This window comes from Pseudorca crassidens, chromosome 6, assembly GCF_039906515.1.
Source record: "Pseudorca crassidens isolate mPseCra1 chromosome 6, mPseCra1.hap1, whole genome shotgun sequence".
Lineage (NCBI taxonomy): Eukaryota > Metazoa > Chordata > Mammalia > Artiodactyla > Delphinidae > Pseudorca > Pseudorca crassidens.
This window is the reverse complement of record NC_090301.1, coordinates 38,257,235-38,285,113: the sequence shown is the minus strand read 5'-3', so window position 1 is coordinate 38,285,113 and position 27,879 is coordinate 38,257,235. Positions and strand designations below refer to the sequence as shown.

Here is a 27,879-nt window from a genome sequence, read left to right as displayed (position 1 = left end):
TGTGGAGTATGTGAACTGGTAAGCAATTCTGCACCACGTGTTCTTGTTCACCAAATTTATTGTTGAACATTCCGAACACCAGATTATGACAGATAAAAAAGAAAGCACCAAAAATTGCTACACATTAATACCTGAGTGGAGACTAAAGGCAAATATTCATCTATTAAACCCTACACCATAATGTTGAAACACAGATAAAAACATTCACAACACTCTACAGAGTACAATAAATAGCACTTTTTTGTGCATTACAACCAGTTAAATGTAATAAAGTTAATTATACCATAAAAAAATACACACAAAATTACACATAAATGTATTTAGTATACCATACATTGTACAAAGTACTGGAGAAGATCATGCATGTTTAAAAAGAAAAATCTGCAAGGTGACAATCATTTTTCAGTATATGCTATAGGACAAATTGTTTTTACTGTTAAGTATAATTACTATGCACTGCATTTTCTGGATGAGAGTAAAATTATTGATTTGCAAATAAATGATTACTGAGTCTGTCTCAGTAAAACACATAGTTTGTCCTCTATAAACTTTTAACTATAATATAGAAACTGATGCGAGTTGACAGCCATGTATTTTATTGTATTACATACACTTCCCCAAACTATTTCCATCTCAATTTGACCATGCTTTAAGGAAAGACATGTTTTCTTTTTACATGCTTTTAGAGAAACCTATATTTTTGTCTTTGAAGGGAGGCAGTGGAGGTGAAATGAGAAGAAAGAAAAGTGTGGAGTTTATGTTCAAAATTGAAATTGAAAAATATACAAAAAACTTCTGAGATGCCACACAGAGATGTGGGCATCTTTTGGCCGAGACCATGAATGTCCTATGAATGGAATAATTTGTTTAGATAGAAATTGTATGTTATTTTAAATAAGCACAGTAAAAATGTCAGTCTTTACATTAAAAGAAAACCCCACAAAAATCTGAAGCCAGTTCTCTCTTGATACCTTAAAAATAATTAGGAAGGAAAAAGTAAAAGAGAAAATGTTTAAAAATATACATGAATGTGAGTTCATATTTAACTACTGAGAAATTATTATTGACTAAATTAACTTTATTTGATATACAAATACAAGCCTCAATAATCTGAGGAACAATAAGTACAGGTTTTAGGGAAGAATTCATGTTTTTGATAGAGTATTCACTAAAAAGACAAAAAATTACATTTGAAGATTAATTTTTCCATGTGTAATAAGTTCAGAAGTGCCAGCACCTTCTCCTAAAATAAATTTATTTTCAGAAACTTTAACCAAACTTGATTTTCTACACCTATGAAGTTTAAATCAATTTTAATCTGAAATGGGAACTGTGGAAACTAAAGGAGGCCTCTAGAGCAATAGTTCAGCAGATACTAAGGGAAATACTGATCAACTTTTATTTAAAATTTTTACTTCACCAACCTCAAAGAAAAGAATTTGGGGCCAATTTGAGAAGACTACACATAATAAATATATAGTTATAAAACTGCAGGGCATTCCTTCATCATTTTAAGGCACAGTCTGTTTTATCCCAAACAACTATAAGTTCAAGGTCACAGTGAAAATATGCATTCAATTTTGGTCTGGTTTCTCATGGGTATGTTGCTACATTTATAGTTAGTCATAAGTTTAAGAAATGGTAATACAATCACTTCAAAATAATATATCTAAGTCATTTTTACAGTTTTAAAAATGTAAATACACAACACAATTTCCTAATTTATATACACTAAAAATTGGATTTTTCTGCTTCCATAGTGGAGGCAGAGAAGATTATTTCTACCAATATTCCAACAAATACATTATCTGCTTATGTAGAAAGCACAGTTATATTAAATACAGGTATCTCCTACTTAGGATAAAATTATTCAACAAAAAGGACAAACTCATTCCAAAAATAATGTTCACTGAATTTTAAGGTCTTGTATATCATCTTTTTATTAATAGCATCCATGTCCCTACCAGATAGTTGGATAAACTGTAACTAAATCAAGGCCAAACATTTTAATGTTTGGCTTTCTCTTCTGTCTCTTTACTTCCAAGGCTACTTATGCAAACTACATCAACATGACTGGGCAGAGAAACAGTTAAGTGACATTAAATTATGAGAAAAACCATAATATGAGGGACTGAAATTCCCTCTGAAAATTTCTGTAGGAGAGAAATTAAAGAATGTCAACCATATAAACACAACAGTTTCTGAATCTATCATATTTCTGCTTTCTCTCATGAGTACACTACCACATCAATGTTAACATTTTAGCATTAACATCTTGTTCTTATATTTTCCTTTAAGATGCATTTTACAATGTTTATTTCATTGTATTATGTTTAGTTCTAGTGGATAATTCTCGCCTATGAAACATGTGACTGTATAGACGGACTGGATGGAAACACATAGAAAACAATAGAAATTCCACAATAAACTTTCTATTACATAAATGGGAGACACCTGTACTAAAAATGATCTGGGCAACGGAATTTAAAGTTTTACAGAATGAATCTGAAGCAAGATTACCTAAATGATTTCTTCAACTAATTACTGAAAGATCATTATTGGGTAAACTAACTTTCTCTCAATAAAACCAGAAAACACTATTCCAGAAATCAGAAAAAATATAATACACTATGCTCTAAGCTTTACATATTTTGAAAGAAAAATTAGGATATGGAATATAAGTTTTGATGATGTGTATTTAATATAAGTCCTAGAAGAAAAATACTGAAAAGATTATTTTTGCTTTAATCCCAATATTGTAAGAAAAGTTCATTGGCACAAATATCTGGAGGTATTTTACAGTTTCATTTAGCTTTGGTGGCAAAGTGTGTTTTTGCTAACCACATGAAAACAGTTCTATTTTCCAATGTAGAGTTTTATGCTAAAAAAAATTCAAACACATCTTTTTTTTCCTAAAAAAGGGATGTAAAAAGTCCAATATGAAACAAAACAAGTGCAACATGAAATACAAAATATGCCTAACACTTAGGCTTTTGAACAGTTAATAGTTCTATGCTTTGTCTATAAATTTTTACTAGTAACATTTCTACTATATAAATACTAAAAACCAAGATATTACTGAAAAAAATAGCATATGAACCTTACAAAAATGGTTAGGTTTAGATTTCCTAAACTAAGATTAATGTTCCAATATGCAAACAAATTTACACTAACTAATAAAACTACATCAACAGATACAGTTTTTCATAAGTGTTCAAAGTTACAATGTACAGAATGAGTACAGAATAAATCTGACTCACATATATCAAGTCCTACACAAAGTCATCAGAAATTAACCGGTTACTTGGTATTTTAAAACATAGTCATTTTTGGCAATGTAATATGCCAAACACTTTTAGAAAGTACTGTATTTGATTTAAAATTTTTCAACTACAGACAATGAAATCAAGATGTAGCTCAGAATATCACCTAACTTTTGAAAGCAACATTACCAATTCAGGGGTACTGTTACATTTCTACCGTAAATTAAATAACAGTTTATTCTCACTATTTGCAAATTTTATTCCATTCTTAAGACTAAGTTATTAATTATAAAATTCAGTCGTCTGTATTCATAATATAATTTATTTATCAAAAATGTGAATTCTTGAGCATTTAAGAGTATACATACTTGGATTTGGATTACGGGTCTGACTTTTCTTTCCTATTATCCTTATTAAAAGTAAAGAATGGGGCTTCCCTAGTGGCACAGTGGTTGAGAGTCCGCCTGCCGATGCAGTGGACATGGGTTCGTGCCCCGGTTCGGGAAGATCCTACATGCCGCGGAGCGGCTGGGCCCGTGAGCCATGGCCGCTGAGCCTGCGCGTCCGGAGCCTGTGCTCTACAACGGGAGAGGCCACAACAGTGAGAGGCCCGCGTACCGCAAAAAAAAAAAAAAAAAAAAGTAAAGAATGTGAGTAGCCTCATAAACTTTCTATTTCCTCAGGCTGTTAAAATATATTGTGAAATAATGCATGATTAATAATGTGTAAGTAAAAGAAGAACTTGAAATAGAACTTGAAATGTTCTTTGTTCAAAAAGACTGAAATAAAATTTCAGCTCCCAATCATCTTACTATTTTGTAATAGTATTTTCTACATTTACCTTATGTGGCAAGAAGTTTTCTGTCTGAGTCTAATTTCATAATACAAAGATACTTTTATTGCTTCCTTTTTCTTGGGGAGTGCTATACTCTCCAAATTGACCCCCCCCAAAAAAACTACACAAGGTAACTTGTTTCCTGTAATTTCACAAATCTAAAACACAGAGAAGGGCTTCCCTGGTGGCGCAGTGGTTAAGAATCCGCCTGCCAATGCAGGGGACAGAGGTTCGATCCCTAGTCCGGGAAGATCCCACATGCCGCAGAGCAACTAAGCCCGTGTGCCACAACTACTGAGCCTGCGCTCTAGAGCCTGTGAGCCACAACTACTGAAGCCTGCGTGCCTAGAGCCCATGAGCCACAAGTACTGAAGCCTGTGTGCCTAGAGCCCATGCTCTGCAACAAGAGAAGTCACTGCAATGAGAAGCCCATGCACCGCAACAGAGAGTAGCCCCCACTCGCTGTAACTACAGAAAGCCCGCACATAGCAACAAAGACCCAACGCAACCAAAAATAAATAAATAAAACAAATTTATAAAAATAAAACACAGAGAAAAAAGTGATGATGAAAAATAATCAACAAATGCCTTAGTCGTAGAAGGTCTCAACACATTAAAAAAAATTTTCCCAACTGATTTTCATAACAAGTTCCTAAAAAACTGCAAATGCAGCACTGTAAGGTTTTGCACTAAACCTCATAATAAAGCAAGATACTACACTAATTTAGACCTAACGCTTAAGATGAAAATACAGGCTAATTGAATTGTCCGGGGATTTGGGAATCAACAGCCCTAGTTTATCTCATCATCTTTGTGCTTACCCTATTTCCCCAGAGCTCTCAAGAATAAACTGAAAATTGAGTTTTACCTTTTACTGAGTTTTATTTCCCTTGACCACCTTCTGTAAGAGATGCTAATAAGCAGTGAGGTAAAAAGAATACACTATGCTATAAGTGAAAAGTCTGAAGAGTTTAGAAAAGAATGGGAACTAGATAATGAACAAATCAGACAATCTGCCTCATGTAAGTATGTGTGTGTGGCGGAAATGTGTACCATCTGCATGAGTGACAGAAAATCAACAACGAACATTTACTAGGCCTACTGTAGTTCTTTATTTCTTTTCCTTACTGTATAATCATGCAGATATTATAGTGTAGTTCAAACAAGAAAACGTATTCCATTATATACATCTGAATTTATCTGAGCAAAATATGAAAAAAAAATTAAAGATTAATTAACACATGATCAATATATATATTGAAGAGACTCAAAATCAGTGTTAACCAGGCACAAATGTTGTGTTTTTTCAGGACTACTGTTTTAAATACTTTCATTCTGGTGACAACCAAGAAAAGAGCTAGCAGAACCTGTGTAATTTCCAACATGGAAAAGATAAAGAAAAGAGAGCATTAATGATTTCTATCATATTATCTGTTCCAAATTATAATAGTAGTAACTCCAGAGGACTCTTTAGAGACACTGAAAGTACTCACTGTTTGTCCTGTCCAGTCTATATTTGGTCTAGGTATCAACAATAGGATCCAGGAGTAATTTTTATAAGTTCAAAACTTATTCAAAACTCAAAAAAAAAATCTAAATAAAAATGTCATAACAATAGAGCTCAGAAGTTTGCTAAATTAGATAATCCCTAACTGCCAATGAACAATTTCATTTTCGGTAACATTTCTGATAAACCTGTGCTGTTTTGCCAGCTAATAATATAGATTGTAGGCATGGTTGAAATAATGTGAATTTAAAGACAAAGGACTTTCCTCTTCTCAAGTGATAGAAACATCAGTTTTGTTAATCTTCAGACAGAGCCTACTTTCTCATCTCTGGTAGTTATTTGGTTTTAAAGTGCATGAGGACTTGAGGAAGACTCTGTCAAAATGTGTGTGTGTGTATACATATACTTATAATATTAAATATGTGTAAAAAAACCCCAAACTACTGCTGTTTATAACATGTTTAATGAGAATCCTTTTTGTAGTCCTAAAATAAAATATTTTGTTGGAACAAATAAGACTTTAGGACTTGATGATAATGACATTCACATGAAATTATTTTCATGGAAACTAATGTGCCTAGTCTGCTGCTTTAAAAAGCTAATGTACTACTCACAAATGAGAAATTTAAGCTTGTTACGTTTTATTCATGAGCAGGAATGACTAAACAAGGAGACTTTAGATCATCTAAACACATTGATTATGGCTGTCAATAGAAGATTCAAATTAATGAATTTTCTTAAGTTCTGTATATGGACCTAAGTTCAAATTCAGAAATAGTTAAATGACATATTTAACCTGTAACTTGAACTACAACTACATATGGGTGAAAACTTGAAATACAACACCATATGTACAAAAGTTGTTATGAGTATATGTATAAGCTAAACCTAGGCAGATGTGTCCTTGTTTAAATACATATGTGGTATGCCATGGGAAAGTGCATATATAACCTGGTAAGTTCTCTTTCCTTCCAGGTTTGAACACACAAGTATTCTGTATTTTATCCCTTTTGCTGCTTCTATCAAACAAACAAGAGCCTGGTATGCCTGCCATGTCTACTATGAGGTTATCACTTACCTTTAATGATCTCAGTAAGTGAAAATATGAATACTGAACATGAAGCTGGGAAAGACAACAATGGAATCAAACAAACTTAAAACTCTCATAGATGATAGCAAGACCATCTTCAACTGATGATGAAACAGCAAGAACCCGAAGAACAAATGAGAAAAGAAGTGAGGTAACCCTCTACAGGCAGTAAAGTGGGAGTAACCTTCTAATAGGCAGTAACAGCTGAGAGGCTGTAATGGAATCCAGATGCAATGGCACGTAAAATGAACCTGGTACTCTAGGACATCCCTGGGCACTAACAAGGACACAAGTTCACAGATACAACTGTGGAGCTACTGGGACGTAAGGACTACACTTGCAAGGTTTTGGGTATTTACAGCATACACATCTAAAGGAAGGGCTCTATCACTCAGGTATACCCCAGCCTTCAGTGAATCCTATCTTACGGCGAAGATACCTAGCTCCATTACCTACTTCCAAAAAGTGAGCTGAAATCTGAAATGAAATATAAATATTACTCTCTATCTGTCAAGTAGTAATCACCTTGGTAAATTAAGATTCCACTATTAAACCTAGTGGCTAAACAACTTATTCAGGTATTCATTGTTTATACTATTAATGGGGTAACAGTTTTTCCACTGTTATTCCATTAATAGTATAATTTTATACATTAATGTGGTACTGCACTTCATCATGCTGATTTTCTTTCCATAGTAGATAAAAACTGTGCAAATGTAGAGCTTCTTCTGACCACTGGAATTTAGTTATTTTAACAATCCACCATGACCCGAGGCACTTTTGACAACCACGGGGTCAGTGAATTGAATAAAATGGTACAGACTGAATGACTGAACTGCTCCAATGCCTGTAAGTAAATATCTATGAGAATTTTCTTCAAATTTAGCAATACATCTCTTCAGTAGTCTCCTGATATTCACTAAGAATACAAAATAAGATTCTTATTTGAAAAGAACCAAGAAAATTTCATTGAGTTTTGAATTTGAATTACGTTTCCATTCATCAATCCTGCTGGTTACCAGGAAAACATGTCTCCTTAGAATTTAAGGTTGTATTTTCATAGGTGTAAGAAAACAAAAGATCTACTTTGTTCACTATGGCTGCCAAAAACTGACTAAAGACTGTGGCTATTTCATTTCTGAGAAAGCAAACAGTTTAAATTTCATTAATCTTTTAAGACTTATTTTTCAACATGTATACTGTAGCAAATACAAAGTAACCCACTGTTCAGAAGAAAGTTGCATGAAATGAGAATACGTGAGGTGAGGATACAAACAGTGCTACATTTACTGAGTGTTTAGGAGAAGATCTTGGTGTGGCCAATCAAGCAGACTAGCTGATATGCAGAGTCCTCAAAGACAGAGGCTACCATATCCTTTTACTGATTTTTCATAATGACTAGTACACAGATGTCATACCACAAAACAAAACCATGCTTCAACTACTTTCCTCAAGCATTACAAAACTAATTTCCTATTTTCAACATTGTAAAAATAGACTTGTCTTCACCAAAGGATCTTGCTGCCCACACTGATGGATCTGTGTGTTCCCTCTTATTACTGGACCTAAAGGCATAACTGATCTTTATCATTCCTTAAATCCAATCTTACATAAAGTTGCATAATGCATGGAGTAAAAGAGGAATGAAGACAAAGCATGGAACCCTGTATAAGTGTGCTGACCCAAAAGCAATCACACCAACAGCCAGAGGAAGTGGAAACTGTGAAGTAGTCTTCAACAATTTACTGTAAAGAGACAGAAATACACATTATAATGTAACATATATTGTGAACAAAAACTGAACATGTCAATCTTTTATACAGTTTTGAGAAAGTGTTCTAAGTGATTTTAGATAAAGTAATTTTTCGTATAATGAATTTAACTGTCCAAAATTTTTTAAAAGATCAATACAGTCAATTTTGGCTAGAAAAGAGAAAAATATTCTAGTAAGTAAATAACCACTTTTGTTTATTCTTTTAAATTTTTAACCACAGAAAAATACTAGTTGGACTTTTATTCAGCAATGCTACCTCTAGAGATTTATCCTAATAAAAAAATCAATGTTTACTAAGATATAGCTACAGAAATATTTATTTTCACCCTATTTAATATCAGCAAAAAACTTCATCCAAATAAAAAAGGAAACATCTTTAATTCCTAATAGGAGCATGTAGGATAAGACACTATTTTTAAAAGAAAAATACTATCAGGAAAGGCTATCACCTTTTTACTCTGAAAACAGAGAAACTGAGGGGTTAAGAAACTTACCTAAGGACACAGAGCCTTAGATTGAAACCCCAGATCCGCCTGACTTTAGAATATCTGCAACTATCTGCCAGAATTAAGTGAAAAGGCTCCCAGAGCAAACAAGCAGTCAATGAAAAGTAAAGTTTTATTATGGAAAATTTTAAACATATACATAAGTAGATTAACAGTATAATGAACCTCATGGACCCATCAACCAGCTTCAAAAATTATCAAGTCATGGCCAATCTTACTTTACCTATATTACTGTCCACTTCCACTCCTCCTGTATTTTTTGGAAGCAAACCTTAGATATCATATCTTTCAAGGGTTAACTTTTTAAAGAAAAAAAATGATTATATCCTAACAAATAAAATGCATAATTAAGGACACAAATATAATACATTTGCATATAAACTGTATTTGCACATAAACCATAATTACTATTATAGCTTTACCTTCAGGAATAGTCCAAGTAATTAGGAACGAAAGACATGTTTCAGACATGAAAGTATGATAAAGACCAGGAACAGATGTGAGAAAAAAAAAGATTAAAATACTATACCTTGATTTTATTGAAGCAGTGTAAGTATTTCCAAGAACTGCCATAGTTGGAATAAGGATAAATGCCAAAGGTTTACACGGATCAGGATTAAGTTTAAAGTAATACCTATGTCAAAAAGAAAAAAATAAAACATAAATCAACAAAGCATTGCCAATCATTTTAAGTTCTCAGAATCAATCAATTAAATACACTTCAAAACGTTCCTATAGCGATATGGATATAAGAGAGCTCTAAACAGCTCAAGAAATCAATGATAAATAAATTTTGCTCTACATCTTTTTTTACTGCTGTGGCCTCTCCCGTTGTGGAGCACAGGCTCCGGACGCGCAGGCCCAGTGTCCATGGCTCACGGGTCCAGCCGCTCCGCGGCATGCGGGATCCTCCCGGGCTGGGGCACGAACCCGCGTCCCCTGCATTGGCAGGCGCACTCCCAACCACTGCGCCACCAGGGAAGCCCTCTACATCATCTTTACACTCAAGGTTTTATATGGAGAATTATGTTCAGAAACTACTAAAGGAAATGAAAATATCCCATCTGGAAGCACTTCCTTTTTACAATAAGTATATGCCTCAAAGGTCATATATAAATAATATTTTATAAAACGAATTGTTTAAAACATATTTAAACTGCTCTATTTAAAAAAGATGAAAAAAATGAAGGTTTATATAAAGTAACTGTCTACAGCCTTCTAGAATCATAAATTTGTGCTCCTCAAGTAATTTTCTCCTCAAATCTGTGGACAAAAATTTGCACCTTGATTAAAATAAGGGACAAAGGAAGGATATTAATATCTGGTGACCTGTGATTTAATTTACTGAACTTATTTTGATTCGGCCAACTTAAAAAAAAAAAAAAACTTCCAGTATTTAGATAATCTGAAAGTTTTACATCATTTCTAAAAACTATATTAAGCAGGGATTAACTATTAACTGGATAATGTGGTTTTTTCAAAGACAATTTACCAATAATTAAATATTCTAGAAATAATCTTAGAGAGCATTTTTAGGCTCTCATTTAACCTAGGACACTTATCAGGTAACAAAGCAAATGACAGTTTTCTAGTAAAACAGCTGATCATTTATTTTAGTTCAACGTATAGGACACATCAGAAAAGGACACACTTCCTTCGTTATTTCTATTATTTTAAATGTAATCATTTTTCTTCCCCTCAAATCTCAGAAAATATAAAATTGATCGTGAATTGAAAAATATATAAAGCACTAGCATTATGAATACTATAAGTCAGCAAAATAAAGCACATTTTCACATATTTCTAGACTCAAAGAAGGTTAAAGAAAATACAATCCCTCCCTTTTGGGCAGATTTTGGGAAAGTTTATATTCTCACGGAAAAGAAGAAAATGTGAATATGTTGAAAATAAATTTCAGGTGATACCTTCTTGTTCTTGAGAAAGTTTTATGAAACATTAGGAATCCTACAAGTCTCTACTTACAGATATTTATAGTTTGAACCACATAAATTATAATTATATAAATAAAACACACCTAAGATTCTTCAGCCAATAAATTAAAGATGGCATGCTGAGTAATACAATCCATGTTAATAAGTTAATCACGGTACTGTGCATGCGAAGACTGTCTTCAGCATCGCTGGCAGATAAACGGAGGTGGTATACTGTAGAGTCTTTATGGTGATTGGATTTTTTTTCACTTCTTCTAGAGTGTTTGGGGTTCTACAAAGCAATAAAGTTAAAATATCAAGATATTAAGTAAAATTTAAGTTTATTATTTTATTTAGAATCATACTCAATTATCTAACAGCTAAATAAATACATCTTTCCATTACCAAATTGATATAAAATACTGAATTATCTTGTTTGAAAGTATTTTAAAGCAGTTATCAGTTATACAATTTTTATTCCTTTGACTTGTTATTTCCACTGCTAAGAATATATCCCCTTAAGTAATTACTTGAAATAAAATTTAAAAGATAATTGTGATAAGAACAACTAAGGACTGACAAAGATCAAATTAAATGACAATCTAAGTCTTATTTTAATACTCATTAGGCTCGCTTTTCTTAAAGTTATTTAAATTCATAAAACCTTTTAAATACTGTAAAGTTCTAACCTTTTTTTACAAAAATAAACTTTTATATTTTTCCATGTTCTTTCATACTAAAGTGATATAGCGTTTTGAAAATAAAACTTACCACAGTCTGGCTATTTTTAAAAGTTGTTAAGCTGGCTTGCAGATGAACAATCTATGAAAAAGAAAAGACTTTAATTTTACTTTTATTTTGAAACAAAAAACACAACCATTTTTACTGAAATTGAGAAGCACTGTAATTTGAAATTTTAAAAACCTAAATAAAAATTCATTTAAACACTGAAACACATTCTTTTAGAAAAGATAAATAATAACTACATGTGCTTGCTATCATGGATTAAAAGACAAACAAAATAATACAAAATTCCAGAGTATGTTGGGGTCAGGATATAATGCTATATCTTCCACACTGTGTGAGCCTATGCTTGAATGGTGCCTTGCTATCGCAACTTAAAGTGTCATGTGAGTCAAAAATTTGATTTTATTCAGCATAGTATAAGGAGTTTAACATGTGTTATATAATCTAAATCTTTGAAAATCTGGAACTCAATTATATAGGGTGGTGAAATGTTTACAAGAACCTGAGAAAGTCTATAAATTTACTAGGTTTGCTTAAGTATTTGAGAAAGTTCTGCTAATTGTGTCAGTTGTTTGAAATATCCAGTTAAAAAAACTAAAAATATTATATTTATAAATCAAATTAATTTATATTGGTAAATCAAAATAATTCTAAATAGTTTTTTCTGATGGACACATTTTTCCTTTGTAAACTGAAAGTAATCTATAATGTGCATGTATTAGTGTTAAATGCAGACGCAAATAAACCTTTGTTAAAAAAAGGAAAAAATTATTATCCTTTCCAGTATCAACTGTCTCTACATAAGATTAATGTGGAGAACATGCAGTTGTATAAGGCAGATTTTCCTGAAAAGCTGTCAGCCTTCTTAGAAGTGTTTTTCATTTCCTCAGTAAAATTGTCAGCTTAATTTTATCGTGTCTTGTCATTCTTCAGCAACATTTGTAACATTCTACATTATTTCAGCATGATTGACAGCCTGATCCCTCTGACATAACTTTTTGTTTTGTCTATTATCCACGTTGAAAGGGAGGTGTGAATAAAAACCATTCTAGTAAAATGTTTTTTAAAAAGTTAACATTACTTGCCAGAGCATCAAGCAATATGGAACAGATTAAATCTCCTCCCTTCCCTTTGTTTTTAACAAAGAAACCCACTCAGATTAGTAACTTCAGTTCTACAGTTAACTATATATATTTGAAATAGCTAAGATGTTAAAAAAAACTTTACATGTAGGCCTGTTACATAACAGCAGTGATCAAAAAAATTTTTTTAACAACACCCACGGGAAAGTCTATGCCTGTCTGATACAAAGCTCAGGCCTTCTGACTTTACTGATTTGACATACCTTAAACACATAGTAAAGATAAGTAAGAAGGATGGCAAATGCTCCACAAGTTGTCCAACTAACTATGATCAAAACAACTGTTAAAATGGGCAAGTCTGGTGATATTATCTTCATATCTTTAGGAAGTTCAGAGGGCCTGGAATTAACAAGAGTAAAGCTTTCAAAAGCATATTAAGTTACCTACACAGTCACATATAAGCAGAAAACAATACAGTGCTCTGCCAGGCTCTCCTTATTAATGTGCAAGTATTACTATAAGGTAAACAGGCTTTTAAAAATAAAGGTGAGGGGTGACACATATTTTAAAATTCTTTTATACATTGTGATAGTTTCTCTTGCATTTATATATACTATGGGTAATACGTATACTAAAAAAGAAAAAGTATTATTAAAGATAATTATTAATTATAGGCACTGTGCCATACAATTCCAATCTTGATAGGAAGAGAAATACTTCTGTTCTTAAAGTCTTGAGGTCACTCAGACATGTGATGGTATTAATGTCAGAAGCACCTCAGAAGGGTGGAGGAAGAAGCATCATTCCATAATCCCCTCTGTGACAGTAAATCGCATAACATGGCTGGTGAGGAAATGGAAACTAGATCACTGGTTTACCAAAAGCGCATACCAGCAACTTCAAACTGTCTTGGGATCATAATAAACCTCTAGGCAATGTTTTTGGAGCTCTTATACATTTCATCTAATCTGATCCTAAATATCAAGATTGGAGTCTCAGGTTTGATTGAAAATCAACATATAAAAGCATTGCCAGAGAAACACTTTGCCCTTGGAAAGATTTACAACAGTGAAATTTAAAAATACTTGTGTAATCTGTCCAACTTTTTTGATTAACTCTTGAGCACTATGGTCAAAACCAAATGTAGCATTTAACTTGAAATAAATGGTAACCTATGACAAAAACATAAGTTTGAACACTAACTCCATGTTTTGCTAGTTATACATTTTTCCTCAGAAATTATAGTTTAGTGAAAGCAAGTTAATTTTAAGGTTCCCTTTCAGAATACAGTTTTTTTCTTAGGAGCAATAAGAAAGGTTTTCGTCATTCATTCTTTACCTTTTCAAAGTCAGCCACAATGAAGAAAGGAGTCTCACAGATGTAGAAGAGAGTAGGCCACCCCAGTAGGCAGTACATGTTCCAAACAGAAAAAGAATCAAAGATACAAGGGGGAAACACATACTCTGACTAGTTAAAACGATGGCATCTAATTCTGGTAACAATAACATATCCCAAAATTCTTTAAACCATTTGTATCTGTGGATAAAAGAAAACATACAAAACATAAAAGCAAATAATACAATAAAAGCAAAAAAACCCCGACAACTCTCATTAAAGGATTTAATATTTGAAGTGTTTGACCATTCACTACAGTCCCCAGAGTACCATGATATTTCATTTATAATTATACTGAAAAAACAAACTTCAATTCCTGGTAGGGAACTACTGAGTCTAGTGATCTCCAAGGATCTGAGTCTCAAGTCTCAATGCAGCTTTACTGCTCTCATTGATCCTTGTAATGAAGTAATAACTGGTCTTTTTTTTAAGTTAGAAAGCCAATAGCTAGTTATAAAGACAGAAGAAAAGACATCTAAGTAATGGTTTTTAACCAAACAAAAACAAAAACAAAACCTGAATAAATTAAGAATGCGACGTTAAGTAGGGTAGAGAGATCTAAAATATACTTTGTATGGGAAGTAATAAAAAGTGTTCTGAGGCACTGTTTCACCAATATCCTACATTGCTTTGTGTCCATGAATCTGGGATACCCAAAGCTCATGTACCACATACATTCTTTTGAAAATGTTAAAGTCCTGGTATATTTATAGTCTAAGTTTAGACTGATATATGTGTGTATATATATATATATATTATATATATAAGTTCAATAATTACTTCTAAACTATTGAAGTAAATGTTGATGTACTTATTAGGCCTTTGCCTAAGAGAAAAAGTCCATTTAATAAAACAAGTCAATTGCCTTATTTGTATGGAAATTTATCCTTCATATTTGAGCCAAACATAATACTTTATATATAAAACAAAATTAAAATCATTATTACAGATAATAAAACTTACCCCAACAGAAACTTAACCATAATTACAAAAGGATCAACTTTGTATGGTTTGGCTTCTTTATCCAACATAGCAGCATATTCTAAGCAGTGACCTAGTGATTAAAAAAAAAATTATATGTAGTAGAGAATTCACAGTAATTAAGTATGAGACATATTATATGCTGCATTGTTTGTAAGAGCAACATATTTCATGTCATAGAAAGCAAGGGTCTTTATTACTACCACAGAGACTCTTCTCAAAAGATTAAAAATTACCCTAATTTGAAAGACAAATCAAAACTACAATGAGGTACCACCTCACACTGGTCAGAATGGCCATCATTAAAAACTCTACAAATAGCAAATGGTGGAGAGGATGTGGAGAAAAGGGAACCCTGCTACACTGTTGGTAGGATTGTAAATTGGTGCAGCCACTATGGGAAACAGTATGGAGGTTCCTCAAAAAACTAAAAAATAGAAATAACATATGATCCAGCAATCCCACTCCTGGGTATATATCCAGACAAAACTCTAATTCAAAAAGATACATGCACCCCTATGTTCATAGCAGCACTATTCACTATAGCCAAGATGTGGAAACAACCTAAATGTCCATCAACAGACGAATAGATAAAGATGTGGTACCTATATACAATGAGATATTAGCCATAAAAAAGAACAAAATAATGCCATTTGCAGTAATGTGGATGCAACTAGAGATTATCATACTAAGTGAAGTCAGTCAGAAAAAGAAAGACAAATATATGATAGCACTTATATGTGGAATCTAAAATATGACACAAATGAACCAATCTATGAAACAGAAACAGACTCATGGACATAGAGAACAGACTTGTGGTTACCAAGGGGGAGGGGGTTGGGGGAGGGATGGAGTGGGAGTTTGGGATTAGCACATTGAAGCTTTTATATATAGAATGGACAAACAACAAGGTCCTAATGTATAGCACAGAGAACTATATATCCTATGAAAAACCAAAATGGAAAAGAATATAAAAAAGAATGTATATATATATATATGTATGTGTGTGTGTGTGTGTGTGTGTGTGTGTGTATAACTGAATCACTTTGCTGTAGAGCAGAAGTTAACACATTATAAATCAACTATACATCAATTTTAAAAAGTTAAAAAAAAGAAAAAAAATAAACATAAACCTACCATAAAAATTTACTCTAATTTACTGGTTCTCATACAAAAGTACATAGTCAATCATCATTTGTGAAACAAATTCAGGAAGCCAAGGCTATGGTTTTGTCATTTGTATTTTTATAAAGCTCCACAGGTGAGCTATTTTTTAAAAACTGTTTTACTGAGATATAATTCTTATAACTCAAAATTCATCCGTTTAAAGTGTATCCAATTCAGTGGTTTTTTGTATATTCATAGAGTGTGCATTAACAACCACAGTCAGTCTTAAAACATTTTCATTACTCCCAAAAGAAACTGTTCCCCTTAACTGTCACCTCCAATGCCTCCCCATTCCTAGGCAACCACTAATCTACTTTCTGTCTCTATAGATTGGCTTACTCTGAAGATTTCATAAAAATGGAATCATAAAATATGTGGTCCTTTGTGACTGGCTTCTTCAACTTAGCATATTTCCAAGATTCATCTATCTTGTAGCATTCAGCACATTATCTGTTCATCAGTTGACAGACATTTTGGTTGTTTCCACTTTTTGGCTATTATAAACAGTGTTTAGTGTGGATGTGTGTTTTCAGTTCTCTTGGGTCTATACCCAGGAGTTGCTGAGTCATATGGTAACTCTGTTTAACCTTTTGATGAACTGCCAGACTGCTTTCCAAAACAGCTATACCATTTTACATTCCCACTAACAGTATACAGAAGGTTGCAATTCTACAAATCCTCATTAACATTTGTTATTATCTGTCTTTTCTATTATAGCCATTCCAGTGATTTCTAATAAGCATCTTTGGTTCAGAACTACTTCTTTAATTGATTTGGGACACAATCCCATACTTAAGTCCTCTAGATTAACCAATATCATATATCTCCAGGGTCTCTGTGGACTATCTAGATATAAATCCCAAATGTTTGAAAATCAATTGTCAAGTCACTTAAAACTAAGAAGAATGAGGTGTCTCTTTTAAATTTCCAAAAATTATATTCAAGTATAGGAGATGTCATATTGCCAGAATAATCTTTTAATTAAAAGGTTGGATCTGAGCACATCACATTAAATGTTGCTTACTTCTTCCTGGAATATAATAGGTTAAATCAGGTTAAAATGAACACTAAAGGCAGACTTGAAATTGCAAAAAAGTCACTGAAAGGAAACGAGTAGCTGTGAAAGCATTTGGCACCATGGAAACGGTGGAGGGGATTTTGGACTGCTTTTGTATGTTTTGTCCCCACTCTCTTTCCCTCTTGCCTCCTCTGATTATCATTGTACAAGCCCAGCAAGTGTGTGAGGCTCCTGGGAAATTGTTCTAACTGCTATACTCTAGAGAAGGCTTTTTGTCCAATGTACTATACAGTCTATATTTTCTTCTCCAGATCCATGTTCTACCCTTTACTTTGAATTCTGGGAGGCTGACTTTTATGAACTGGCTTCTAGTTGGGTTCAGTGAATAAGCACTGGCAGATAGGAGGATAGAAGGAAATGAAGTTAGTGTATTCATTTCCCTGCCTTCTCCCTGCTGAGCCACACGCTGACAGTGGCCACAGCGTTTCTGTACCCAAGGCTCAGGTGCAGTACTGCTGCTCTCTCCTACAGCTCTCTAGGTTTGCTCCCTCCCTTGCCCTGATACCTAGGAGTATCAGATGGCTCTGTTGCTAATTTGGTATTTTATCATTTGTTGTTGGTTTCCCTTAACCCTATACATACCTTTGAAATAGTCCCTTCAATTAAACTCTTAATTATTCCATTCAGTGTACAAGACCTAAATGATACAGTTGATACAGCCCAAATATTACACTGAATGCCAACTATGTGCTTGGCCCTATGTCAGGCACCGGGAATAGAATGGAGGACAAAATCCCTGTCAACCAGCTTCTATCTCTTAAGAGATCCTCAGAACAGAGGGAATAAACTTTAGACACAAGGGTATAAAATGCAGAAAACAAGTAAGGAATTTTCTTGGTAATCTCTTAAAATTTAAGAGGATCTCAAACTCCTGTAACCTTGGGAGAGAAGGGTTGTGAAGTTTCAAGAAATAGATGTGTCTTCATTAGCTACACGTAGGATAAAAAAAGTAGTAATGAAGCACTGAGGAAGGAAGAGAGGGAGGGAGGAATAGAAACATTCTTACCTGTTGAGAAAAGAGAGTATAACTGTCCTCCATAAGCAAGAAGGATACTAGATATAACGTAGGCAGGAAGAGCTCCACCATGAAATCTAACTACCTAGGAAACAGGCAAACCAATGGGCAACTTCTGAATGTTCATGTTAATGAAATAAATATACTTTCACATGAAATAAAAAAGTTTTTCACTTTATACATTTTCTGACATGACTAAAAGATATCTTGAGTAATGGGTATAAAAATTCTAGGCAAAATAAATGCTAAGAATATATCGCATATTAGAAACATGTTACCTGAATTTTTCATCAAAGGCATAATAGAGGCAATATATAATTGTGTAGCACATGCTACAAAATTTTTTACAAGGAATGTTTATTGAGCATTTAATATGTTCCATGTATAATACTAAACATCTTATATGCATTATCTCATGCTCTCCTCCCCAAAATCCTTTCATATAGTTCTTATCCCTATTTTACAGATGAAGAAATTCAGGTACAGGGGGCCCAAGTAACTTGCACAATTAAGAGACAAGCGAGTTACTTACTTCCTTGTTACCTCTCTTCGCTCTTAACAGTAAGATAGGGACAATAATAGTACTTACCTTATAGGTGGTTTTAAGGATTTAAACATGTTCATTTGTGTAAAGCATTTAGAATATGAACTTGAACATGATAAACTATCAAAAATATGAGCTGCTATTATTAGGCTTTTATGTCCTTCACCATCTTTGGAAATCTTGTGGAATGGAATTTAACTCAAAGCCTAAGTTCATAACCATTATGTTATAGCACCTCAAGTCATTCTATCAGCTGATCCAATCTCCTTAAAAAACATACATATAACAAAAACATAGTGTAAGTTCTTCTTTTAATGTTAAAGCCTTAAAAGGAAATTACTTTAAAGCATGTTGTTCTCCAATCCACAGAATTTTTTAAAAAAATGTACAGACTCCCCTGTCAATCTAATGAAAACTAGGGAAATGAATGCTTCCACAAAATGTTAAGTAAAATTTCAGCAGGTTCAAGGCCTCCCTGAAGCTCTTCTGTGGATTCCCAGATTAAAATTGATAAGACTCAAAAAACATAAAGCTCATACTCAAGACTTATAGTTTGTAGCTTTGAGTGAAAGGAGAGGAGAGTTGAGTGAAAGGGAAAAGGTCATTTTCCTACCTATTACTAAATGATGCTCACTGCCTGCTAATGACATGCTAGGAAATATACAGCATACTTTAGTTATTAAGTGTGTTGGAAAGATAGTTAAGTAGCATAACAGGCTCAGAGTTGTACTCCTGAGTTCAGACTACAGCTTTGCCTTTCACTAGCTCTTAGGCAACTTATTTTACCCCTCCTTCTCCCTAGGCCCTTATCAGTAAAATGGAGTTAAATAGCACTATCTCACAGGGAGTTTGAGGCTTAAATGTATTCATTTGTGTAAATCATTTGGAATAGTAACTGGCACAAGTAGGTGATCAGAAAATGTTCACTGTTATTATTAACCTTTAATGCTCTTCACTGTTTTCAGAAATCTTGTAAGAGGTCCTACATAAAATTTCTTTTTAACGACTGAGTGTCATTGTTATGAGTAGTAAACATGATACTGGGCCACAGATACAACAATCAACAACCATAAACTGGCCTCCATGGGTCATATTCAAATTGTATATGTGCTTCATTTGGTTTAGTATTTGGCATAGTATTTCTTTACATTTTGAATTAGATGCCAACGTTGAAAAATTAAAATATTTTATCTAAAAATTCAGATTTCTAGTTTCTCTTAAAATCTGAAGATTGGGCAACACTGGGCTTCATTCCTACATGGAAATGATTTATTAAGAGTTTAAATAATTCTCTTGAGAAAGCAACTTTCAGTTTATTTTCTGTCCTCTCTTTCGTAAGAGTAGACCAAACAATATGTAAGTATATTTTCCTCTTTCCTTCTTTTAAAAAAAAATTAATTTTATGAAAAAGTTATCTAATCAAAGTCTAAAGATTCTCCTAAGTGGTTTCTCTTTAGTCCTCTTTCCAGTCTTCTTTGACTGAATCAGTTAACACTGAAAATACGTATGATTTTTAAAAGACAAATAAGATATACAAAACCGAATTCATTCTCCTACTGTTCTCAAGCTAAATTTTGAAACAAACGTGAAGGAAGAGCATCTTATATCATTGCAAACATTTGAGGACTTAACTCAATTGCCATGAATTCTTCAACATTTAAAAAAGTACCTACCTCTGATCCTGCAACATCCACACATCATCATTTTTTAGAAAAATTTCCATGTCTAAACAAGACTATTAGTCTAGGTTTTTTTGGTGTACATATAATTACACCTGATTATACAGTATCAAGCAAACTTGACTTTTCTTGTCACTAATCTGAATTATGAGCCCCAGGGATGATATGGATAAGAGAGTGTGTTATATCCTCAGCCATACCACCATGTACAGTGACATACTAAAAATACTATAGCATGAATTCTTCCCTTTTATTCCAAGATACAATTTTTCTTAATAATTGATCTCTTAACATTTTAGAGTATTTATTATAACTATCCATGATGCTATTTTCCAACTTACACTAACATTTAATCTTCTCTTTCTAATGTAGCACAAAATTTTTATGTATTAGCTTAGAATTTTCTAATGTTCACAAATTTAATAATAATCACAATCTAGTTCTTACCAGGTTGTTTTCAGGATCAAATGAGATAACATACATAAAAAGTTTCTTATTTACTTTTAACTTGTGAGTTTTATTATAATTATAGAATTAAATGACTTAAAAATTCTGCTATGCCTAGACTGCAAAACATAACAAAAAAAAAAAGTGAAAGTAATAAAAGACACAATAAAATTTTTAGTGAATTTTAAAACTATAATTTCTCTGACTAATCAGTATTATCTATTTATGTCCAGATTGCACAATTCTGCAAATTATAATGATGTTGAATAATAATATAGTAGTTCTACAACTTGATAAATTATTTTTGTAACACTATTTGCCTATGAATTTAAGATACTCCCCAAATGAATTTAACCTATTTCAGCATGTTTATTTTTAATATAATTTACTTTTACCTTTTACAAACTGAGCTTGCACAACATAAAAAGTTCTTGGAAAAAGCTCATTTATATGACAGAGCCCACAGATTTTATTGGATTATGAATTACAGCATCATATGAGCAACATGAAATCTTAATATGATATCCATTTAGCCAAAAATATTAATTTTCTTGAAAATCAGGAATCAACTTTCATTTTTAGGAAGTATCAAACATGAAAGCATCACCTTAAAGCCAGGGGTGGCCAACTATGGCCTGTATGCCAAGAATGGCTTTCAGATTTTATTAACGTGAGAAAAAGAAGAAAAAAGGAGAAAGAAGAAAAAAGAAGTAGCTGCAGTAGTGGCAGCAGTGGCAAGAGACTATATATGGTCTGCTGAAATACTAATATCTGGTGCTTTACAGAAAACGTTTACAACCCCTGCCTTACAGTTTCTATTCACAAGGCAATAAATAATCGACAAGGAGTCTCTCTTACCTGTCCAAGTATTTGTGAAAAGGAAGTCTTAACTGTCACCTAGTTTAAAACAATTATTAAAAAAAGGTTATTTTCCCTAAACTCTAGTTCACATTTTATTAAACTGAGCACTAAGCATAATCATTAATTTTTTTATAATGATGAACCTAAAGGTACTCAAGATCTTCAAAGAATTCTCTGAACCATCAACATTTAATTTGTATCAACTATGGTTTTGCTGTTCAATATTTTTTCTGTAATCTAATTCTTTCCCAATTGGATGAATGCTATGATACGTGGTATCATATGATACTGTGATACGTGGTAACCCTTTACTAACTAGAATATTTAATTAATCAGAATATCTTATTACCAGATCATACAAGCTAAAGGAATTTATTGAATGATTGAGTCAGAAACTATACGTATGTTTGCTGAAAAATTAAGCACAAATTGATCAACTTACTTATGTAACTCGTACTTTAAAATCTCAAACTTGCAATCATATGGTACTAAATATAGTTAAGCTAAACCACTTCTGAGTAAATTTCATAAAAATAGGTTTCATATGATATAATACCAGGAACAAACAGATCACATGTAATAAAATTTGAGCCAAGACAACATTTTAAAAAGAAATTCATCATTAATTATCTCTGTCATAAATATACCTCTTTTGAAATTAGGAAGTCTGGAAAAAGGAAATTCATCTTTCATAGAGAAGTTGTAAAATAACTATAATTTGTCAATACATGGACTTTAAAAAAAATAAAGTATTTGTAAAAATATGGACATTAAGAGAATGTGCAGTACAGCCAAATTACTAACACAATTCTTTCTATCTCTATAGTAATATTAGAAATATGAAGGCACAAGCTGAAAACCATTATATCCCTGCAAAATCCTTCAATGCTAGAAACAGAAAGCAAGATATCAGAGCATTAATAAATTCCATGAAATCTAAAATAACTCATAATATGGGTCAAACTGAAGCTTGTAGGACAGATTATATTCACTTGACCTACCAATTCTAGTTTACCCTAAGAAAGTTAGCTCTAATAAAGAATCCAAATTAAAGCAACTGAGTAGAAATAAGATATTTCACATAAACCAAAACCACCATTGAAATATATACTTCAAGCACTTAAATCTGGAATCCTTAGAAGTTGGTATGTTCTTATACAAAGAGGAACTCTTTTAGTTCATGAATCTATATGTAAATAAAATGTTACTGTTGAGTCCATTTCCCTTCTCTCAGTGCAGAGATCTACTGTGATTGTAAAACAAACCCAACAGGTACTAAACTGCACATATTAATGATTAATAGAGCTTAAAATAATGAGTGAAAATAAGATCCTTAAGCTTATCCAGTAGTGCTGGAGAATATATATCATGCCAGTTACTGCAGTATAGCCATGTCAGCTGATTTCATGAAGTTCTTCAATTTATAGAGGATCCTGGACTTGGGCTTCCAAACTGAGAAGGTTAATCTGCAGTCTCAATTTGTATTTTATTTTCTATTACTTATTAAGATACATATTTTCAATGGTCCAGCTAAGGAAATACTGAGGTGGTGCTAACAGGCAAAATGGAGACTATTTAAAGTATCATAAGTAACTAACTCTCTCATATTAATTGGCTTTCGCATCACCATATATCTGAGGTAAATATAAAAATATATTTCCAGTTTATTCTATAACTAAATCCTAAAACCTAAGCAAACATATAACTTACCTCATATTGACAGTCTGATGATATATACATTTTTAATAATGCTACATGGCTGTCATTTTCTGGTTGAGCAATATGGAGTTTCACAGAAATTTCTGTGGAAGATGGAACCCTGAAAAGATAAACATCAGTTCTCAAATACAAAATGCTGTGAAATAACCATGGCTAAGTCAATCCTCAGCACAACACAGTGAAATAACGTAAGGAGGCTAGATGCCACACATGTTACTATGGATTGACACTTTTCCAGTCGTATCACAGCTCCTTCTAGGACACAGAAATTGGGGGAGAGGGTGGAAAGGGGTTCATGTCTGAAGCAAGTAAGGTTTAAATTCTAGATCGCTTAAATAAGAATACTATATGGTATCTTATAATATTATATTATCTTATGGGCACAATGTTACATAAAGGATACCTATATTTTACTAAGAGGCCCTGTAATAATTTCTCTAAAATTTTATTATGATTTAAATAAACAGACTAAGTAGAATATGTATTATTCAAAAACAACGAAGTTTAAGGTAAATTCTTTCATATACTTACTGTGCAATGGTTAGTGAATCTTCATAAGACCAGGGAATATGAAGTTTATAGATACTAGTAATTTCTTCTGTGGAAACATAAAGGAAATATGTATTACTAACCTTATGTTACTAAGGTTACTACTATAATACCTAACTATTTACACAATACTCATTTCATTAAAAAATAATCAGTAAGAGTTATATCACACAATAAATTATGGAGAATTACTTAATAATAATGTTTAATTAGACCTACAACAAGATATTAGAGCATATGGGAAGTATAAGAAACTGGAAAAACATTAAACAGCTAAATCTCAATTACTACTACAATAAAACAGCAAGATATACAGTATTTTTAAAACGTGGATATTTAAACTGAAACAGACGAAGATGCTTACTGTTAAGAAAGGGTCTATGTTAAATCCATTTGGAAATATAAACAGCTTTTCTATTATCATATATTTAATATTAATTTACATAAAATATATGGAAAAATAAGTATTACAGAAAATTCAAGTGAAGACCTAATGATTCTTCAAATGACAATACTATTTTTTCAGAAATACACTTACCTTTCACTCCTGAGCACTTGCTTACCACGTTGACTTTAAAAGCTTGGTATATCTAATAGAGTTTGACCACAAAAATTTAAAAAAAACAAGTTTATAAGCTTGTTTAACTAAACAGTAAAGTAAAATCAAGTCCTGTTATTGTCAAGATAATTAATTACCTGTCCAAAGTTCAGAAGCTCTATATTATAGAACAGGCCACTTGTATTTAATATCACTTTCCTTGAAGACAACCCTATTGAATTAAAAGTACTGTATTACTTAGAATACCAAAAAAAATTTTTTTTAAGTACAAAAGTACTGACTACTTAAACAATGTCTAAAATAATGCCAACAGATTTTTAACATTAGAAAATTGTTTATAGGTTCTTGCTTTCAGTATGGAGGAGTGAACTCCTAAAAATCCAATCTTTCTTCAATAAATTTTGAACAAAGCATAACATTTATAATGACTTTCAATGACATTTATGTGTTTTAAAAAATCACTACATAGTTCCAATTTCAAAAAGGTATGCTTTCTTGGTAGTTTTTTTTTTTTTTAACATTTTAATAAAATTTTAAAAATCGCATCCACTTACATGTGAATGCCTTTGGATAAGAATATGCAAATGCAAGTGTTCAGATGCTTCTTTGAAAAGAGAAAACAATAAGACAAACCTCCATTGTGCAATAGACAGAAAAGGCTTGAAATATTTTACCAAGTATATCACTGAAATTCTATTAATTAAAAAATAAATACTGTATGATGTTAAGATTCTGTCAGTCACATTTAGCACCAGTTAAAACACATAACCAGTTTTTTCATAATGTTGCATTATCATAACTATATTATAGGATGTATACTTGGAGTTAAGAAAAAAAAGACTTAGGAAATTTTATCAACATGTAAACAAATTTGCTAAGTACAAGGTGTACCATTAATCTGTGATTAATAAATCACTTTTAAAACACAATGCTAACTTATACATTCAACTACAAACCATTTTAATAAATACCTAATGTAACCAATATTTTAAAATACAGCACTGAATTTAAGGCACCTCAAAATGAATAGGAGAAAAACTAGTAAATATGAGGTATACTTCACATTCTACTTAATCTAATTTAAAATACCATTCACTGTGGTACCCTTCTTCACAAGTAAGATGGTCTAACTTTTGGGTGTTTAAAAAATTCTAACAGGAGGTAAGAAATAATTTAACATTTTGCTTTCCACTATGGCAAAAGGGAAATCAGAAGCTGAACACTTTACTAATTAAAAAAAAAATTTTTTTAGCCTGACTCACACCTTGAAGATTTTAGAAAGAACATCATTATTAAAATGTTGGGGCTTCCCTGGTGGCGCAGTGGTTGAGAGTCCGCCTGCCGATGCAGGGGACGCGGGTTCGTGCCCCGGTCCGGGAGGATCCCGTGTGCCGCGGAGCGGCTGGGCCCGTGAGCCATGGCCGCTGAGCCTGCGCGTCCGGAGCCTGTGCTCCACAACGGGAGAGGCCACACAGTGAGAGGCCCGCGTACCGCAAAAAAAAACAAAAACAAAAACAAAAACAAAAACAAAATGTTGATAGGCCCATTTGGAAGATTGTTTAACATCAACAAATAAGCCACAAGTGTTCGATTGTGTTATAATTTAAAATGTGAGACATTCACCAGTAATCAAAGCATAAACTTCCCTGAATGTTCTCACTTTTAAAACAGTTCAAGTCTTAATTTATTATTAAATCTAAGATATCAAAAGTATTGGTGGACATCAGTTACATACTATTGTCAGAGTATATTTTAGCAACAATAAAATTTTCATTTTGTCACCTGAAGAAATCAAGACCCATTTTTCTTTTAATAGATTAACTTTAAAATTGCTTAGCATATTCCAGAAGCACCTATATCAATTATGTCTAGAAAAGCAGTTTCCTATCATTATACAGTATTAATCAGTTTAGCTGAGCATAAATTAAAACAAGGAGAATTTGCCTCTATGAACATGGAATTGAATATGGTATGTGTAATCATGGAGTCACAATTACAAAAATTTGAGCTAGGGAGGGTAGATCTCTTATTTTATAAGCTTGCTATTTTTTTTTTAAATTTATTTTATTTATTTATTTATTTTTGGCTGCATTGGGTCTTCGTTGCTGCGCGCGGGCTTTCTCTAGTTGCAGCGAGCGGGGGCTACTCTTCATTGCTGTGCGGGGGCTTCTCATTGCGGTGGCTTCTCTTGTTGCAGGGCACAGGCTCTAGGCTCCCGGGCTTCAGTCATTGCGGCATGAGGGCTCAGTAGTTGTGGCGCACGGGCTTAGTTGCTCCGTGGCATGTGGAATCTTCCCAGACCAGGGCTTGAACCCGTGTCCCCTGCATTGGCAGGCGGATTCTCAACCACTGCGCCACCAGGGAAGTCCAAGCTTGCTATTTTTAATGAGGTAGGTGGTTTAGAGTTGTCATTTCTGTATTGTTCTGTGTATTCTTCAACCAAAAAAAAAAAAAAAGGTGGGGGAGGGATAAAAATCTTAAAGGAAGTTTCCTCTCTCAAGTAACAGATTTTTTTCACGAATGGAATACAAAAGAAAAATATTGAAAAAATTGGGCATGCCAAAAGAGCACAAGAGCTCCCAACAACCAAAGCTGAAGCAATTTAAGCCAAAAAAAAAAGTAACAATAATATTCCATTATATCCCAATAAATAAAATAAATATCCATAAGTCCATAGTGACAAAAATAAAAAATGAATAAATGGGGGAAAAGGGACAACTTTCCCTTAGGAAGAATTCCAATAATTATAGAATGCCAGTAATAATTGCTTCAGACTAGATAAACCAATGGATGCTAAAATTAGTGGGTTATTTTGAAGAAAAACAGGACACTTACACATTCTCAAAGTATCTCCCCCAAGATATTTATTAATCACAAAGAGAAAAGCAAAGCAGTAACTTTACAGTGGAGAAACCTGGCAGACAACACATTAACCAAGAAGTGATCAAGGTCCACATCATTAGTAATTAGACACAGTGACATCATGTATCCTCTGATATGATACACTGAGAAGTTCACATTGCTCCTGTGATATTCTTGCCCAAAATGCATAACCTCAATCTAATTATAAGAAAGCATTAGACAAAGCCAAATAGAGAGATATTCTACAAAATAACTGGCCAATACTCTTCAAGGGCCTCAAAGTTATAA

General features: G+C 32.7%; 1 protein-coding gene across 3 annotated transcripts in view; it reads right to left on the bottom strand.

Annotated features, from left to right (window-relative positions):
• Positions 1–40: 40 nt before the first annotated feature.
• The window catches only part of PGAP1 (post-GPI attachment to proteins inositol deacylase 1), a 74,525-nt gene continuing 46,686 nt past the window's right edge, over positions 41–27,879 (bottom strand). For all 3 annotated transcript variants that reach the window (XM_067741133.1, XM_067741134.1, XM_067741135.1), the window contains 13 exons: positions 24,867–24,940; positions 24,709–24,760; positions 24,153–24,219; positions 23,613–23,721; positions 21,900–21,938; positions 18,363–18,456; positions 15,094–15,184; positions 14,074–14,271; positions 12,999–13,134; positions 11,678–11,728; positions 11,011–11,198; positions 9,505–9,609; positions 41–8,440 (listed from right to left, as the gene is read on the bottom strand). In XM_067741133.1, the coding sequence (XP_067597234.1) occupies positions 8,302–8,440; positions 9,505–9,609; positions 11,011–11,198; positions 11,678–11,728; positions 12,999–13,134; positions 14,074–14,271; positions 15,094–15,184; positions 18,363–18,456; positions 21,900–21,938; positions 23,613–23,721; positions 24,153–24,219; positions 24,709–24,760; positions 24,867–24,940 (1,343 nt within the window). In that variant the 3' untranslated portion in view covers positions 41–8,301. The remainder of the gene's footprint in view (positions 8,441–9,504; positions 9,610–11,010; positions 11,199–11,677; positions 11,729–12,998; positions 13,135–14,073; positions 14,272–15,093; positions 15,185–18,362; positions 18,457–21,899; positions 21,939–23,612; positions 23,722–24,152; positions 24,220–24,708; positions 24,761–24,866; positions 24,941–27,879) is intronic.